At 45.3% G+C, this 19,058-nt stretch overlaps 1 protein-coding gene across 1 annotated transcript in view; it reads right to left on the reverse strand.

Annotated features, from left to right (window-relative positions):
* The window catches only part of LOC124551102 (cytochrome P450 4C1-like), a 166,656-nt gene that overhangs the window by 52,511 nt on the left and 95,087 nt on the right, over positions 1-19,058 (reverse strand). Inside the window, exon 5 of the mRNA XM_047126033.1 lies at positions 13,867-14,097. Within this exon, the coding sequence (XP_046981989.1) occupies positions 13,867-14,097 (231 nt within the window). The remainder of the gene's footprint in view (positions 1-13,866; positions 14,098-19,058) is intronic.

The raw sequence follows: 19,058 nt of genomic DNA on the forward strand, positions 1-19,058 counted from the left end.
AATATATTTGTCCAATGAATACCCACTTATCATCTGCATTTCTTCTTGGTGTAGGAATTTTAATGGCCAGTAGTGTACGTTAGGAGTGTCAATTTTTATCGCCAACTGGGCCCTTTTTAAAAATATTTTTAGGGCGCTGTCACCATCAAATAATTATCTTCCTTTTAGATGTAGGCAAATTTCAAAACATGGCACTGTAAACACAAGTTTTACCTATCAGAAATTTGTCCTACATAAATGGAGCATGTCTTCATTACCTTTCGTTTGGCATAGTGTTGACAATATTTGCTGAGCAGTAAATTTTGACTCGGGGCGACGGGTATGTATACGGCCTTTTAACGTCGTGCGTATATTTCAGACATTCCTTTATTTTAATGTCCAAAAAGTGGTGGCACTGTACAATGCTCCTTGCCGTGCAAATTGCACCTGATGATCCTGCTTCAGGCCGCGAAGCTGATTGTATTTCATAAACAACCATTTTACCAGGTGTTGTTCCTAACGTCATGCTTTTCAACAGCTACTGATGTCCGGAATATAAAATACTTCCATCTTCTCCACTGGCGATCGTGGCAATCATTCGCGATCACTGAATAACGAAGAACATTGCGAGACGTTCTGCCTACCTTCGATCAGCCTACTAAGCCACTATTCCTGCTGGAGATGTGGCCTTTTGGCAGGCGCTGGCGACTATAACTTCGCCTCTCTGGAATGTCGTTGGTTGGTGTGTCTGGACATGGTTTCCTATTATCGATTTGTTCCTCAAGACTTTCTCTAAAATACCTCGAAGTTTGTCACAACACTTCTTGGACACCTTCGATAGAAAAAGTCCTTACACATGAATAGAATTTGATGTTCCTACTGCACTTTGCGCGAATTTGTCAACAGTTCTGACAGGTTTAAGAGAGGTAGTAAACTATCGAAATGGCGCATATGTAAGACACTCGTTGCAAGCAACATGCTGTAATTGAATTGCTGGTTGTGGAAAAAGTAACTGTGGCGAACACCCCAAAATATTTGTCTGCAGTGAATGGTAATGATATAGTTGATGGGAATACTACACTCCTGGCAATTGAAATAAGAACACCGTGAATTCATTGTCCCAGGAAGGGGAAACTTTATTGACACATTCCTGGGGTCAGATACATCACATGATCACACTGACAGAACCACAGGCACATAGACACAGGCAACAGACCATGCACAATGTCGGCACTAGTACAGTGTATATCCACCTTTCGCAGCAATGCAGGCTGCTATTCTCCCATGGAGACGATCGTAGAGATGCTGGATGTAGTCCTGTGGAACGGCTTGCCATGCCATTTCCACCTGGCGCCTCAGTTGGACCAGCGTTCGTGCTGGACGTGCAGACCGCGTGAGACGACGCTTCATCCAGTCCCAAACATGCTCAATGGGGGACATATCCGGAGATCTTGCTGGCCAGGGTAGTTGACTTACACCTTCTAGAGCACGTTGGGTGGCACGGGATACATGCGGACGTGCATTGTCCTGTTGGAACAGCAAGTTCCCTTGCCGGTCTAGGAATGGTAGAACGATGGGTTCGATGACGGTTTGGATGTACCGTGCACTATTCAGTGTCCCCTCGACGATCACCAGTGGTGTACGGCCAGTGTAGGAGATCGCTCCCCACACCATGATGCCGGGTGTTGGCCCTGTGTGCCTCGGTCGTATGCAGTCCTGATTGTGGCGCTCACCTGCAAGGTGCCAAACACGCATACGACCATCATTGGCACCAAGGCAGAAGCGACTCTCATCGCTGAAGACGACACGTCTCCATTCGTCCCTCCATTCACGCCTGTCGCGACACCACTGGAGGCGGGCTGCACGATGTTGGGGCGTGAGCGGAAGACGGCCTAACGGTGTGCGGGACCGTAGCCCAGCTTCATGGAGACGGTTGCGAATGGTCCTCGCCGATACCCCAGGAGCAACTGCGTAGGATCCTACGGTCTTGGCGTGCATCCGTGCGTCGCTGCGGTCCGGTCCCAGGTCGACGGGCACGTGCACCTTCCGCCGACCACTGGCGACAACATCGATGTACTGTGGAGACCTCACGCCCCACGTGTTGAGCAATTCGGCGGTACGTCCACCCGGCCTCCCGCATGCCCACTGTACGCCCTCGCTCAAAGTCCGTCAACTGCACATACGGTTCACGTCCACGCTGTCGCGGCATGCTACCAGTGTTAAAGACTGCGATGGAGCTCCGTATGCCACGGCAAACTGGCTGACACTGACGGCGGCGGTGCACAAATGCTGCGCAGCTAGCGCCATTCGACGGCCAACACCGCGGTTCCTGGTGTGTCCGCTGTGCCGTGCGTGTGATCATTGCTTGTACAGCCCTCTCGCAGTGTCCGGAGCAAGTATGGTGGGTCTGACACACCGGTGTCAATGTGTTCTTTTTTCCATTTCCAGGAGTGTATTAGGCGACGACTAAGGAAGTGCAGAAAATGAACTCCATGGTCAGCCACACTTGGGATGTCCTATCACAGCCACTGCTCCTGCCATGGTGAACCGTGTGTATACCATAGACTGGTGCATCACAGCGCGACAACAGGCCGGTATATTGATATTTTTTTCTGTCGTTATATAGTATATCGATAGTTTTTTTCTATGTATTGGGCACTGATAATGATACTTTTTTTAAATATCGATGTAGCGGATTCCCGATTTTTTTAAAAATGTAAACAGTCCTACTTGTTACCAGGCACATCAGTGGAATGGCTTTCTGGATTCAACCTTGGGTCTGGGAGTAACAACTATTCGGCTCACTCTTTCTGCAAGGCGCCGCTCGCTGTACGGCTGCAGAGTCATCTACTTGGTCAGTATCGGTGGCATTGGCGATTGTTACAAACATTAATGTTATATGTGTACTAGTTGGCGTCGATAGTTAAGAAAGCTTGCATGCTGGTGTCCGAATTCGGTAGGCGCTGCTGAATGGTTTGGCTGATCTTTCGTATGGCGACTGTGGCCAGTTACTGTACGTAGTTAGGGGGCGATGGTATCTTATTGCAAGCCATGTTGACTGAGTTGTAGCTGCATAAAATTACTGAGGATGGAGGGGAGGGTAGCGCGTTTTCAAAAATGAGAACGATGCCAAATTGTAATATTCTACCAAGTAACGTTGTCTGTATTGCTGGGAGAACTATTTATTTCTTGCATGGATAATAACATATTGGTTAGTTGGGTGTATCGCAAAATACACCGAAGTGACAAAAGTCGTGCGATACATCAAAAATGGTCCTAATGGCTCTGAGCACTATGGAACTTAACATCTGAGGTCATCAGTTCCCTAGACTTAGAACTACTTAAACCTGACTAACCTAAGGACATCACACACATCCATGCCCAAAGCAGGATTCTAACCTTAGACCGTAGCTGCAGCGCGGTTCCAGACTGAAGCGCCTAGAACCGCTCGGCCACAACCTCCGGCTGGGATACATCCGAACAACGCGTCGGACCTCTTTTTGGCCGGTATAGTACAGTAACTTGATGTGGCATGAACTCAACAAGTCGTTGGTAACCCTTGCAGAAATATTGAGCCATGCTACCTCTACAGTTATCTACAATTAAGAAAATATTCCCAGTGCAGGATTATGTCCCATAAATGTTAAATGGGTGGCCAAATAATTGTCTCGGATTGTCCAAAGTGGTATTCAAACCAGTCGTGATCAATTGTGATCCAGTGATATGGCACAATGTCATCCATAAAAATTTCATCGTTGGTTGACAACATGAACTCCATGAATGGCTAGAAATGGTACCCACGTAGCCGAAAATAACAATTTCTAGTCAATTATCGATTCAGTTGGACCAGAGGACCCACTCCATTCCATACAACCCAGAACATTGTCGAGCCACCACCAACATTCTCAGTGCCTTATTGACAGCTCGGGTCCGTGGTTTGGTGGTGCCCTGCCATCAGCTCTTACCAACTGAAAGCGGGACTCATCTGAACGGGCCACGGTTTTCCAGTCGTCTACGGTCCAACCGTTACGGTAATGAGTCCAGAGGAGGCACTGCAGACGATGCCATGCTGTTGGCAAAGGAACTCGCGTTGGCCGCCCACCGCCACAGCCCATCAACTGTTCTAACGGATACGTTCCCTCCTACACCCCTGATTTCTGTGGTTATTTCACGCAGTGTTGCTTGTCTGATAGCACTGACAACTCTACAGAAACGCCGCTGCTCTCGGTCGTTAAGTGAAGGCCGTCGGCCACTGCGTTGGCCGTGGTCAGAGGTATAATGTCTGAAATTTCGTATTCTGGGCACACCCTTGACAGTGTCGATTTCGGAATATTGTATTCCCTAATGATTTCCGAAATGCAATGTCCGATCATTCCGTGTTCAGAGTCTGTTAATTCTCGTCGTGCGGACACAATCACGTCGGAAATTTTTTCACTTGAATCACCTAAATATAGATGACAGGTCCACCAATGCAAAACCCTTCCGTACACTGTGCACGCGACACTCCCGTCATCTGCATGTGTGCACGTCGCTATCCCATGACTCTTATCATCTCAGTGTACTGCACGCTGTACCTGCTATACAATATTCTCACGCCAAAACCTCTTCAATGAACCTTTTCCTGGTAGCTGTAATGTTGAAATTCCTGTTTCTAAATAGCCGCGTGGTAGGGAAAATATCTGTACAAAGTGTACAGAGTAAGTTTAACCTCTCGTTTCCTCTGAAAGTAAAGGTCCCACGAGCTCCGTAATTTCAAACAGAATACGTAGGGACGGCGTATTCTGATTTTATGGTTTTCCATGTTCGCTGTCTGTGCTATGGTGCGAAGAGCATATTATGTGCAAGTGGCAGTCGTAGGAAAGGGGAATTTCGTTAAAAATTCAGTAAAGCCACGGTTGGGTGGTGAAGTCTGCCGTCGCTGGCAGTGTGTGGTAATAGTCAGCAGCCAATAGGCCAGGCAGGGTAAATATGGCGTGGAGGTGCAGCGGTGTATTGCATGTACTATTTGTTTGGAGTGGACCAACAGCAAGGCAGGGAACTGCAGCGATGCTTTAAGTGATTGCGATGTATGAGACAAGGCAGTAGGCCAGAGTGGCGATGTGTAAGTGGCTGACTTTTGGGAATTTACCCCTGCCATAGCTTCTGTCTCTCTCTGACACTACGCCAGAAGCGAGGGGGAAAGTATAAATAGTCAGGCACTTTTAGCCTGAGGTAGGTGTGTCGGGTTGGACCTGTGCTGGTCTACGCTTATAGGGGCCAGTCTGGCAGCGATGTTGTAAATATTCTGTGTAAACCTGTAGTTTGTTTCTATGTACTGTATTCTGCCTCCAGGGGCACAACACCGGGGCGGGACAGAATGGCAGCTGGGTACTTGGAGACTGCACGGTCTGCCTGAAGGAGGGCAGTGGCAGCAGTCTGCAGCAGGTCCAGGATGGACCGGCCTGGCGTACCAGGGTCTGGGCGAGGCGTACGCCGCGGGAGGCATTGCAGCACTGGTTCAGCGCCAGGGATGGCGGTGCATGTTGCCATCCAGCAAGCACCACTAGCAGCAAGCTGTGGCACTGCATCCGTGAGGATGGGGGTTCAAGTCTGGTCCTGTCCTATGAGCAGCAGCAGCCCGATGGCCACGGTTGACCAGTACGACCACCTTTATCCCATGGACTGACAGAGCAGGCCGAATGGGGCAGAGGGCGGCAGGGATCAGAGACTGTAACAGTCCCTGGAATTGCAGGCAGTGGAGCAGCGCCAGTCCCTGTGCCTCGGAGGGTGGCGACTGGGCGACCGCGGCTGACTTCCATCGTGCCAGGTGGCCTTGATGACGGCAGCAGTGGTGGCAGCAGTCCAGGAGTGCTGACGCAGCCGGACTCGCGGAACAGTGCGTGAGCGGTGCGCCGACATTACGCTTCTGTAGACTAGCTGAATAAAGGAATACTTCCAAATACCACTGTATCACTCTGCACTGCCCCTTGACGCTAGTGAACTTGCTTGTCCTCCTGACAAGAAATGGCGCAGTGGACCCCGGCTTCAGCTGTGCCAACTGGAGTCCCGGGTTCATCCACCGATGGGCCACAATAGCAGTATCATTCACAAAGCAAGAATTTTATAGGCAGCCTAACCTCCACAGCAAATTGTCTTAGTCGATAATGTATTCTGTACTTGCTGCTTACGCTGAACAATTTCCTTCCCAGCTCTAAAATCTCTCGACGTAATGCAGCTGTATCGAAGAAGAGCATACTGACTGGTGGCGTTCCTGTAATAAGGAGAGCAAGTGGGTCTCATAGAAGGCAATTGGAAGCTGTGATATTGAGGTGAGTCGTTAACCTGAGGTATCAACAGCAGGCTAAAAATAGATAGCATTCAGTATTCACTATACAATTAAGTTCTCAGATAATCTTCCAGCTTTTGAACCACATAGAAAGGAAGCTATGTCGATGAAAACTGTTTGTGGCTGACACGCCAACTACATCCCCTATAAAGTATTTCATAGTTATGGGAAAAATTTTCCATCCAGCAAATTCTTCTTTATTAAACACTCACATCCTGTTTCACCATATTTCTAATTAATTCTGCAAGGTAATCAGATTTTCACTTCTATATATATGTTGTTGTTGTTGTTGTGGTCTTCAGTCCTGAGACTGGTTTGATGCAGCTCTCCATGCTACTCTATCCTGTGCAAGATTCTTCTTCTCCCAGTATGTACTGCAGCCTACATCCTTCTGAATCTGCTTAGTGTACTCATCTCTCGGACTCCCTCTACGAGTTTTACCCTCCACACTGCCCTCCAATACTAAATTGGTGACCCCTTGATGCCTCAGAACATGTCCTACCAACCGATCCCTTCTTCTAGTCTAGTTGTGCCACAAACTCCTCTTCTCCCCAACCCTATTCAGTACCTCCTCATTAGTAATGTGATCTACCTATCTAATCTTCAGCATTCTTCTGTAGCACCACATTTCGAATCCTTCTATTCTCTTCTTGTCTAAACTATTTATCGTCCATGTTTCACTTCCATACATGGCTACACTCGATACAAATACTTTCAGAAACGACTTCCTGACACTTAAATCTATACTCGATGTTAACAAATTTCTCTTCTTCAGAAACGCTTTCCTTGCCATTGCCAGTCTACATTTTATATCCTCTCTACTTCGACCATCATCAGTTATTTTGCTTCCCAAATAGCAAAACTCCTTTACTACTTTAAGTGTCTCATTTCCTAATCTAATTCCCTCAGCATCACCCGTCTTAATTCGACTACATTCCATTATCCTTGTTTTGCTTTTGTTGATGTTCATCTTATACCCTTCTTTCAAGACACTGCCCATTCCGTTCAACTGCTCTTCCAAGTCCGTTGCTGTCTCTGACAGAATTAGAATATCATCGACGAACCTCAAAGTTTTTATTTCTTCTCCTTGGATTTTAATACCTACTAGGGGTAAGATAGATACTGCCTACAGGAAAATTAAAGAGACCTTTGGAGATAAGAGAACCACATGTATGAACATCAAGAGCTCAGATGGAAACCCAGTTCTAAGCAAAGAAGGGAAAGCAGAAAGGTGGAAGGAGTATATAGAGGGTCTATACAAGGGCGATGCACTTGAGGACAATATTATGGAAATGGAAGAGGATGTAGATGAAAATGAAATAGGAGATATGATACTGCGTGAAGAGTTTGACAGAGCACTGAAGGACCTGAGTCGAAACAAGGCCCCCAGAGCAGACAACATTCCATTGGAACTACTGACGGCCTTGCGAGAGCCAGTCCTGACAAAACTCTACCATCTGGTGAGCAAGATGTATGAAACAGGCGAAATACCCTCAGACTTCAAGAAGAATATAATAATTCCAATCCCAAAGAAAGCAGGTGTTGACAGATGTGAGAATTACCGAACAATCAGTTTAATAAGCCACAGCTGCAAAATACTAACACGAATTCTTTACAGACGAATGGAAAAACTAGTAGAAGCCGACCTCGGGGAAGATCAGTTTGGATTCCGTAGAAATACTGGAACACGTGTGGCAATACTGACCTTACGACTTATCTTAGAAGAAAGATTAAGGAAAGGCAAACCTACGTTTCTAGCATTTGTAGACTTAGAGAAAGCTTTTGACAATGTTGACTGGAATACTCTCTTTCAAATTCTAAAGGTGGCAGGGGTAAAATACAGGGAGCGAAAGGCTATTTACAACTTGTACAGAAACCAGATGGCAGTTATAAGAGTTGAGGGACATGAAAGGGAAGCAGTGGTTGGGAAGGGAGTAAGACAGGGTTGTAGCCTCTCCCCGATGTTATTCAATCTTTATATTGAGCAAGCAGTAAAGGAAACAAAAGAAAAATTTGGAGTAGGTATTAAAATCCATGGAGAAGAAATAAAAACTTTGAGGTTCGCCGATGACATTGTAATTCTGTCAGAGACAACAAAGGACTTGGAAGAGCAGTTGAACGAAATGGATGGTGCCTTGAAGGGAGGATATAAGATGAACATCAACAAAAGCAAAACGAGGATAATGGAATGTAGTCGAGTTAAGTCGGGTGATGCTGAGGATATTAGATTAGGAAATGAGACACTTAAAGTAGTAAAGGAGTTTTGCTATTTGGGGAGCAAAATAACTGATGATGGACGAAGTAGAGAGGATATAAAATGTAGACTGGCAATGGCAAGGAAAGCGTTACTGAAGAAGAGAAATTTGTTAACATCGAGTATAGATTTAAGTGTCAGGAAGTTATTTCTGAAAGCATTCGTATGGAGTGTAGCCATGTATGGAAGTGAAACATGGACGGTAAATAGTTTGGACAAGAAGAGAATAGAAGCTTTCGAAATGTGGTGCTACAGAAGAATGCTGAAGATTAGATGGGTAGATCACATAACTAATGAGGAAGTATTGAATAGGATTGGGGAGAAGAGAAGTTTGTGGCACAACTTGACCAGAAGAAGGGATCGGTTGGTAGGACATGTTCTGAGGCATCAAGGGATCACCAATTTAGTATTGGAGGGCAGCGTGGAGGGTAAAAATCATAGGGGGAGACCAAGAGATCAATACACTAAGCAGATTCAGAAGGATGTAGGTTGCAGTAGGTACTGGGAGATGAAGAAGCTTGCACAGGATAGAGTAGCATGGAGAGCTGCATCAAACCAGTCTCAGGACTGAAGACCACAACAACAACAACAACAACTCCGAATTTTTCTTTTGTTTCCTTCACTGCTTGCTCAATATACAGATTGAACAACATTGGGGAGAGGCTACAACCCTGTCTCACTCCGTTCCCAACCACTGCTTCCCTTTCATGTCCCTAGACTCTTATAACTGCCATCTGCCTTCTGTACAAATTGTAAATAGCCTTTCACTCCCTGTATTTTACCCCTGCCACCTTTAGCATTTGAAAGAGAGTATTCCAGTCAACATAGTCAAAAGCTTTATCTAAGTCTACAAATGCTAGAAATGTAGGTTTGCCTTTTCTTAATCTAGCTTCTAAAATAAGTCGTAGGATCAGTACTGCCACACGTGTTCCCATATTTCTAAGGAATCCAAATTGATATTCCCCGAGGTCGGCTTCGACCAGTTATTCCAATCGTCTGTAAAGAATTCGCGTTAGTATTTTGCAGCCGTGACTTATTAAACTGATAGTTCGGTAATTTTACATCTGTCAACGCCTGCTTTCTTTGGGATTGGAATTATTATATTCTTCTTGAAGTCTGAGGGTATTTCGCCTGTCTCATATATCTTGCTCACCAGATGGTAGAGTTTTGTCAGGACTGGCTCTCCCAAGGCCATCAGTAGTTCTAATGGAATGTTGTCTACTCCCGGGGCCTTGTTTCGACTCAGGTCTTTCAGTGCTCTGTCAAACACTTCACGCAGTATCATATCTCCCATCTTCATCTACGTCCTCTTCCATTTCTATAACATTGCCCTCAAGTACATGGCCCTTGTATAGACCCTCTATATACTCCTTCCACCTTTCTGCTTTCCCTTCTTTGCTTAGAACTGGGTTTCCATCTGAGCTCTTGATATTCATACAAGTGGTTCTCTTGTCTCCAAAGGCCTCTTTAATTTTCCTGTAGGCAGTATCTATCTTACCCCTAGTGAGATAAGCCTCTACATCCTTACATTTGTCCTCTAGCCATGCCTACTTAGCCATTTTGCACTTCCTGTCGATCTCATTTTTGAGACGTTTGTATTCCTTTTGGCCTGCTTCATTTACTGCATTTTTATACTTTCTCCTTTCGTCAATTAAATTCAATATTTCTTCTGTCACCCAAAGATTTCTACTAGCCCTCGTCTTTTTACCTACTTGATCCTCTGCTGCCTTCACTACTTCATCCCTCAAAACTACCCATTGTTCTTCTACTGTATTTCTTTGCCCCATTCTTGTCAATTGTTCCATTATGCTCTCCACGAAATTCTGTACAACCTCTGGTTTAGTCGGTTTATCCAGGTCCCATCTCGTTAAATTCCCACCAGTTTCTTCAGTTTTAATCTACAGTTCATAACAAACAGATTGTGGTCAGAGTCCACATCTGCCCCTGGAAATGTCTTACAATTTAAAACCTGGTTCCTAAATCTCTGTCTTACCATTATATAATCAATTTGATACCTTTTAGTATCACCAGGGTTCTTCCATGTATACAACCTTCTCTCATGATTCTTGAACCATGTGTTAGCTATGATTAAGTTATGCTCTGTGCAAAATTCTACCATCCGGCTTCCTCTTTCATTTCTTAGCCCCAATCCATATTCACCTACTATGTTTCCTTCTCTCCCTTTTCCTACTGTCGAATTCCAGTCACCCATGACTATTAAATTTTCATCTCCCTTCACTATCTGAATAATTTCTTTTATCTCATAATACATTTCTTCAATTTCTTCGTCATCTGCCGAGCTAGTTGGCATATAAACTTTTACTACTGTGTTAAGTGTGGGCTTCGTATCTATCTTGGCCACAATAATGCGTTCACTATGCTGTTAGTAGTAGCTTACCCGCATTCCTATTTTCCTATTCAGTATTAAACCTACTCCTGCATTGCTCCTATTTGATTTTGTATTTACAACCCTGTATTCACCTGACCAAAAGTCTTGTTCCTCCTGCCATCGAACTTCACTAATTCCCACTATATATAAGTTTAACCTATCCATTTCCCTTTTTAAATTTTCTAACCTACCTGCCCGATTAAGGGATCTGACATTCCACACTCCGATCCGTAGAACGCCAGATTTCTTTCTCCTGATAACGACGTCCTCCTGAGTAGTCCCTGCCCGGAGATCCGAATGGGGGACTATTTTACCTCCGGAATATTTTACCCAAGAGGATGCCATCATCATTTATCCATACAGTAAAGCTGCATGCCCTCGGGAAAAATTACGGCCGTAGTTTCCCCTTGCTTTCAGCCGTTCGCAGTACCAGCACAGCAAGGCCGTTTTGGTTAGTGTTACAAGGCCAGATCAGTCAATCATCCAGACTGTTGCCCCTGCTACTACTGAAAAGGCTGCTGCCCCTCTTCAGGAACGACACGTTTGTCTGGCCTCTCAACAGATACCCCTCCATTGTGGTTGTACCTACAGTACGGCCATCTGTATGGCTGAGGCACGCAAGCCTCCCCACCAACGGCAAGGTCCATGGTTCATGGGGAGGTTAGAATTGACTGTCAACTATCAAGTAATTTTAATTAGAACTATAGTCTGATTAAAATTACTTGATAGTTGACAGTCAATGCATTGGAGCTGATTTATATAACAATTCACAAGCTGTTGTAGTCAAATGATGTTGAACAAAATGACTCCAGAGCTAAATCTTACTTATTGTGTTACAGTACTTAATTAGTGCGAAAGTTAAGTATCACGAAGACATCACATTTAATTGACATATTTCAGTCAGATATGCTACATAACATTTCAGAGAAGAAGAATTAACAACCAACAAATCCTTGAGGTTCATCTTATGCTGTATTTTCCAGTAGATATACTGCTGGCAATTTATTGAAAATTTAATGTTCCGAATAATGAACATATACTTGGACTAAAGAAAGAGTCTTCCTGTTTATAAGCTGATTGTTCTTATTCTAATAGTTTCATTAACCAACTCACATGTTACACACCAAAACAAAACTTTCTTAGGTCACAGGGATTGTGTTGATAAGAACAGAAAGATGGCTTTATTGACAGACTTTAATAAATCACAATTAGTAATGGAATCTACCAAGTGAAATAATTAGATGGGCTTTTTATAAAACGTTTTAGTATTAACTTAAAAAACAACTCATTCACTGCCAAGCAGAGAATTTATCAAATTACACATTTAGTTTGTAAGAACATATATTTTTGGGTATGACAAATAAAGAAGAAGGGTGAAATGAAGAGGTATAGTTGGAGTGGGAGGGAGAAAAAGAGGGAGGAGGAGAATGAGTAGGAGAAGCCAGAGCAGAGGGCTTGGAGGAGTAAGCAAAAATAAGAAGAAGAAATATAAGAAGACTAAAAATACTGGGAAGAAGAAAAGAAATATCTATGAGTACATAGAGGGGGAAGTGGAGTAGTAGGAGAAGACTGATGAGAAGATAAGAAGAAGAAGAAGAAGAAGAAATAGAAAAGAGATCAGGAAAGAACTGGGAGAAGAAAGTGGATTCAAAGCAATAGCAGGCAGCAGGGAACTATAAAGCTTTGGAGAGGGGAGAAAAGCGAGGGAAAGGGGCAGAAGAATGTGAGTAAGGGTTGAAAATGAAGCAAGGAAGGATGAGGAGGAAAATTCAAGAAAGAAAGAAAGAAAGTATGATGTGAAGGCAGGTTGAAATAGGAAATGAAGAAGGCGATAAATAAAGATGGTAATGAATCAAAGAATTAGGAAAGGGTGAAAATGAAATAAAGATTTGGGAGAAGAATACAGGATGAAAAGAGAAGTGGAAGATGGAGAAGAATACAGGATGAAAAGAGAAGTGGAAGAAGGGCAATGATAAAGATGAAAAAGAAGCGGTGGAATGTAGTAAAAGAGGATGATATAAAGGTAAAGGATGGGAAAAGGATGTGAAGGATGAAGGTAAGGTACAGGAGGAAGATTTTGTTGTATTGGTGGAGGAAGAAAGAAAGAGAAGTAGCAACAGGTCAAGGATGAATTGAGGAAGGAGGAAAAGAGGTGATGATGAGGAAAAGGGAAGGAGAGTAGGGATGTGAATAGAAGAAGATGAAGATGATGAGATGGGAATAGGGCAGTCGAGATTGAGCAGGAGGTTTGAATGAAATGGTGAAGGAGAATAAAGCAGAAGTAGAAATAGGAGAAGAATAAAGTGAGAGAGGAGGAAGAGAGGTGAAGTGGAAGTGTGGTAGGTGTAGGCACTGAGGAAGATGAGGATGAATAAGGCAGTGGAGGATGAGCAGAAGGAGCAACAGTTAGATGAAGTAACAGAGGAAAAATGAAGGAAAATAGAAGGAAAAGGATAAAGTCAGTGAGGAGGAAGAGAGAGGAGGATTATGAAAAGGATGTGGAAGTGCAGCAGAAGTAGGAGCTGGAGAGAATGAGGATGAAGTGAAGCTGAATAAGGTAATGGAGGATGGGCATGAGAAGAAACATTTGGAAGTATTGGCGGAGGAACAATGAAGGAGAAGTCGAGAAAGAGCAAGGATAAGGTGAAAGTATGGGAGTAGGAAGAGAGGTGCAGATGAGGTAAAGGAAGTGGAACAGGACGAAGAGCAGAAAAAGCTGTGTAGAAGTGGAAGAAGAAGGCAGACTAAAGCTGAAGAAGGATGAGGAGCAGGAGGAGGAGGAGGAGGTGAAAGAGAAGGAGGAGAAGGAGAAAGCTAAAGATGTGGATGAATTGAAAAACGAGGAAGAAGCATGGAATAATCGAGATGAAGAGAATAATGAAGAGGAAGCCTACTTGGCTGTCTCTGCCTCTGACTCACCTCATCCCGAATCTCGCTGAGTGACATTACTGGCTGCCCTCCTGGCTTAACTAGAGATTCCACAAGATTCAGGCGCTTGCTGGTAAACCCCTCCTCTGTGGTCGCCGACCTCATGGTGATGAAGGTCATGGTCGCATCCTCCAGCATCCGCTTATACTTGAATACATTACGACCTTTGGAGGTCAGCTTCAACAGGAACTTGCTATGTAGCCACGGGCGCGTCAGTACACTCTGTAAACACCAAACGCAATGCAGCACTCGTCAATATTACACTCTCTTTCGAAGAGACTCAGTGCAACACTGGCCTCTGTTAATCAGGAGATACAAAAGTTACAAATACTGTCACAATGCCGGCCAGAGCGGCCGAGCGGTTCTAGGCGCTACAGTCTGGAACTGCGCGACCGCTACGATCGCAGGTTCGAATCCTGCCTCGGGTATGGCTGTGTGTGATGTCCTTAGGTTAGTTAGGTTTAAGTAGTTCTAAGTTCTAGGGGACTGATGACCTCCGATGTTAAGTCCCATAGTGCTCAGAGCCATTTGAACCATTTTTGAAATGTCACAACGCCCTAGGGAAAACCAAAAATATAAGAGCTACAGTGTAATTCATGACCAAAGTTAAAACATTAATCAAGCAAATAAAGAGGAAGATTTTGTTGTATTGGTGGAGGAAGAAAGAAAGAGATGTAGCAACAGGTCAAGGATGAATTGAGGAAGGAGGAAAAGAGGTGATGATAAGCAAAAGTAGTAACATGTCAGTTACTGGCCACACTCGTTGGCTAATGCGGCTGCTATTGTGAATTCTAGCACTGTTTATCCCGTTTAAAGATGATGTGGAATATTCTCCAGCCTGGAGATAATAGGTCAACCTCCACTTAATCTAACTAAAGGCTGGTGGTTTTCGTTGGCCCTGCTGTTTATAAACACACAGAATGGCCAGTGTTTCCTAATACCCTCTGGAAAAGAAGCTTCTCAAAGGCTTGACAGAGAGCAGTACCTAACAGCGAGTACCGTGAGCGTTAGCAGGGAATGGCCAGTTCAAGTGCCTACATTCTGCGCTGGAAGCTGATTAGCCAGAAGATCGGCATGTTAAAACAATTCAGTGGAGTGGTGTTAGTAACTCACGAAGTTTGGGAGTCTGCCAAAAAGCTTTTGCTAAAGTAGGACGGGGACACATCGACGCTATGGAGCGGAGCTGAGATTTCAAGAGTGTGGCGTTAATCGAATCGGGAGAGGATGACAAACTCGTTCTCAGATTTTTGTCAGAAAGACAGTGGCCTAGCTATCGAGCACTAGCTAGTCGGTCTAAGTTCTCATATTAGAATGTGGACACGTTAGCTATCTTGAGGTAGCAGTGAGACTGATTTGGTGGGATCTTAGAGAACACAATAAGTTCCATTTATGTCAGTGGAAACTTGTAGTGTACTTTCGATTATGGTCTCGGTTTGTTCATGTAGGAGATACTACGATGGTGAGTCAAATGAAAACCCTACATTTGTAATAACAAATCGAAATTTCGCGCCGTTATCCTGTAAGTTGGTAAACGTGCTACAAACAGCGTGCAGAATGGCCTGTAGGTGGCAGCATAGTGCAGATGCACACATACCGTCGCAGTATCAGTATAAAGATGGCCGCACAACTTGCGACTTGCACCAGGGAAGAACAGCGTTCTGTTATTCGGTTTTTGCGTAGTGAAGGTGTGAAACCTATTGAAATTCATCGGCAAATGAAGGTTCAGTACGGTGATGCATGTTTGTCACAGCGGCAAGTCTACGAATGAAGTAGGAAGTTCGCAAATGGTGTGACTTCAGTGGAAGATGCCCCTGGTCCAGGTCAGGCACAACGAGTTGTGACTCGACAGAACATTGCGGCAGTTGAAGCCATAGTGAAGGAAAACCGCCGAGTGACACTCAGTGAGATTGCAGCATGTTTACAGATTAGTCATGGGTCAGCACACCACATTGTGCATGATGTGCACCAGTTTCACAAAGTGTCTGCAAGATGGGTGCTACGGCAGCTGACTCCTGAAATGAGAGAACGACGTGTTGATGCTTGTGAAGAACTTCCTCGGCGCTTTGAACGAAAAGGTAATGGCTTCCTTGCAAGAATCGTTACTTGGGGACGAAACCTGGGTTCACTTCCACCAACCGGAAATGAAGAGAGCGAGCAAGAAATGGCGCCATTCCTCATCACCAAAACCAAGGAAGTTTCGGACAGAACCATCAGCACGAAGGTTATGCTGACTCTCTTTTGGGACGAAACAGGCGTCATTTTGGAGCATTACATGCCTAGAGGGACCACTGTCACCAGTGCATCATACACAGATCTCCTAAAAAATCATCTGCAGCCTGCAATCAAATCAAAGCGACGTGGATTGCTGTCAGCAGGTGTCCTTTTGCAACATGACAGTGCAAGGTCCCACACTGACCGTCCAACAGTTGCAACAATCACAGCCCTGCATTTTGAGTGTTTTCTTCGTCCACCATACTCACCAGACCTTGCCCCAAGTAATTTCCATATGTTTGGACCACTGAAAGACGCAATGGGAGGAAAGAAGTTCCGTTCTGATGAAGAGGTACGCCACGCCGTGCATGAGTGATTGCGCGGACTACCAAAAGAATACACTCCTGGAAATTGAAATAAGAACACCGTGAATTCATTGTCCCAGGAAGGGGAAACTTTATTGACACATTCCTGGGGTCAGATACATCACATGATCACACTGACAGAACCACAGGCACATAGACACAGGCAACAGAGCATGCACAATGTCGGCACTAGTACAGTGTATATCCACCTTTCGCAGCAATGCAGGCTGCTATTCTCCCATGGAGACGATCGTAGAGATGCTGGATGTAGTCCTGTGGAACGGCTTGCCATGCCATTTCCACCTGGCGCCTCAGTTGGACCAGCGTTCGTGCTGGACGTGCAGACCGCGTGAGACGACGCTTCATCCAGTCCAAAACATGCTCAATGGGGGACAGATCCGGAGATCTTGCTAGCCAGGGTAGTTGACTTACACCTTCTAGAGCACGTTGGGTGGCACGGGATACATGCGGACGTGCATTGTCCTGTTGGAACAGCAAGTTCCCTTGCCGGTCTAGGAATGGTAGAACGATGGGTTCGATGACGGTTTGGATGTACCGTGCACTATTCAGTGTCCCCTCGACGATCACCAGTGGTGTACGGCCAGTGTTAGGAGATCGCTCCCCACACCATGATGCCGGGTGTTGGCCCTGTGTGCCTCGGTCGTATGCAGTCCTGATTGTGGCACTCACCTGCACGGCGCCAAACACGCATACGACCATCATTGGCACCAAGGCAGAAGCGACTCTCATTGCTCAAGACGACACGTCTCCATTCGTCCCTCCATTCACGCCTGTCGCGACACCACTGGAGGTGGGCTGCACGATGTTGGGGCGTGAGCGGAAGACGGCCTAACGGTGTGCGGGACCGTAGCCCAGCTTCATGGAGACGGTTGCGAATGGTCCTCGCCGATACCCCAGAAGCAACAGTGTCCCTAATTTGCTGGGAAGTGGCGGTGCGGTCCCCTACGGCACTGCGTAGGATCCTACGGTCTTGGCGTGCATCCGTGCGTCGCTGCAGTCCGGTCCCAGGTCGACGGGCACGTGCACCTTCCGCCGACCACTGACGACAACATCGATGTACTGTGGAGACCTCACGCCCCACGTGTTGAGCAATTTGGCGGTACGTCCACCCGGCCTCCCGCATGCCCACTATACGCCCTCGCTCAAAGTCCGTCAACTGCACATACGGTTCACGTCCACGCTGTCGCGGCATGCTACCAGTGTTAAAGACTGCGATGGAGCTCCGTATGCCACGGCAAACTGGCTGACACTGACGGCGGCGGTGCACAAATGCTGCGCAGCTAGCGCCATTCGACGGCCAACACCGCGGTTCCTGGTGTGTCCGCTGTGCCGTGCGTGTGATCATTGCTTGTACAGCCCTCTCGCAGTGTCCGGAGCAAGTATGGTGGGTCTGACACACCGGTGTCAATGTGTTCTTTTTTCCATTTCCAGGAGTGTATTTTCTAAAGGAATTTATGCATTCTGTAAGCGTTGTGGGAGATTATGTTGAAAAGTGATACAGCTTTGTACCACTTCTGCACAATAAATAATATTTTTAAAAAAAATTTTCATTTGACTCACCCTCATATAAATCGATTGTTGTACTGACTGTGGTGCTCGTTTTTCAACCCAGTTCCGAGAGTTTTTTGAAAGTAGCTGGATTGTTACAGCGCTCTGGGTTAGCGGTATAGAAGAAGTGTATGCTATTCAAGACGACATGTAATAAGCCAACATGGTTCAAGATGGTCACGTTGAGCACAATCGATATCGTGCCCCGAAGAGCAGCAGATCTCAGTTCTCTGTACTTTTCTCTCTGGGATCATCTAAGAAGTGAAGTGTACTGCACTCTTGTTGATAGGGTTGAAGAACTAAAGCATCCAATTGTACAGACGTGTCAAGATACTTCTGATGATCCGAATGTATTTGTAACATTGTGTAACTCAGTGCTGAGACTACAACACTACCAGTTATTACTGCGTAAGTAATCCCCGATAATGATACTCTTCTAAAGGAATTAAAAGTTTGACTGCGAATGTGCTAATGGGAAAGAATCGGACTATGCTTCGTTACCTGAAAGGTTATGTTTTGACAGGGGCACTAGTTAAGTCAATGGGGCTCGAACCAATGGTATTTAGGTTGTAAAGTGAAACTGCAGTTGCCTAATTAGCCAAAATGATTTCAGGCAAAAGCACTGTTAATCAAGAAAACTGACTGTTTCATATGAGTTTAAGTTGGTTGGTTAGTTCATTTGGGGAAGGGGACCAAACAGCGAGATCGTCGATCCCATCGGATTAGGGAAGGATATGGAAGAAAGTCGGCGAGCTCTTTCCAGCATTTGCCTGAAGTGATTTAAAGAAATCACGGGAAACCTAAATCAGGATGACCAAACACGAGTCTGAACCGTTGTTCTCCCGAACGCGAGTACAGTGTGGCAACTACGGTGCCACCTCGCTCGGTGACTTTGCTTTAAACTGGAATCTGTTTTGAAACTAGATACTAAACTATAGCACAATCCAGCTAGAATATGTAATGTAGTTAATCACGAGCATAACATACAGAGATTAAATATGCCCTAGTTTGTTGTTATCTCTCACTGACGCGCACTGT

This window comes from Schistocerca americana, chromosome 9 (genome assembly GCF_021461395.2).
Source record: "Schistocerca americana isolate TAMUIC-IGC-003095 chromosome 9, iqSchAmer2.1, whole genome shotgun sequence".
In the NCBI taxonomy this organism is placed as follows: Eukaryota; Metazoa; Arthropoda; class Insecta; order Orthoptera; family Acrididae; genus Schistocerca; species Schistocerca americana.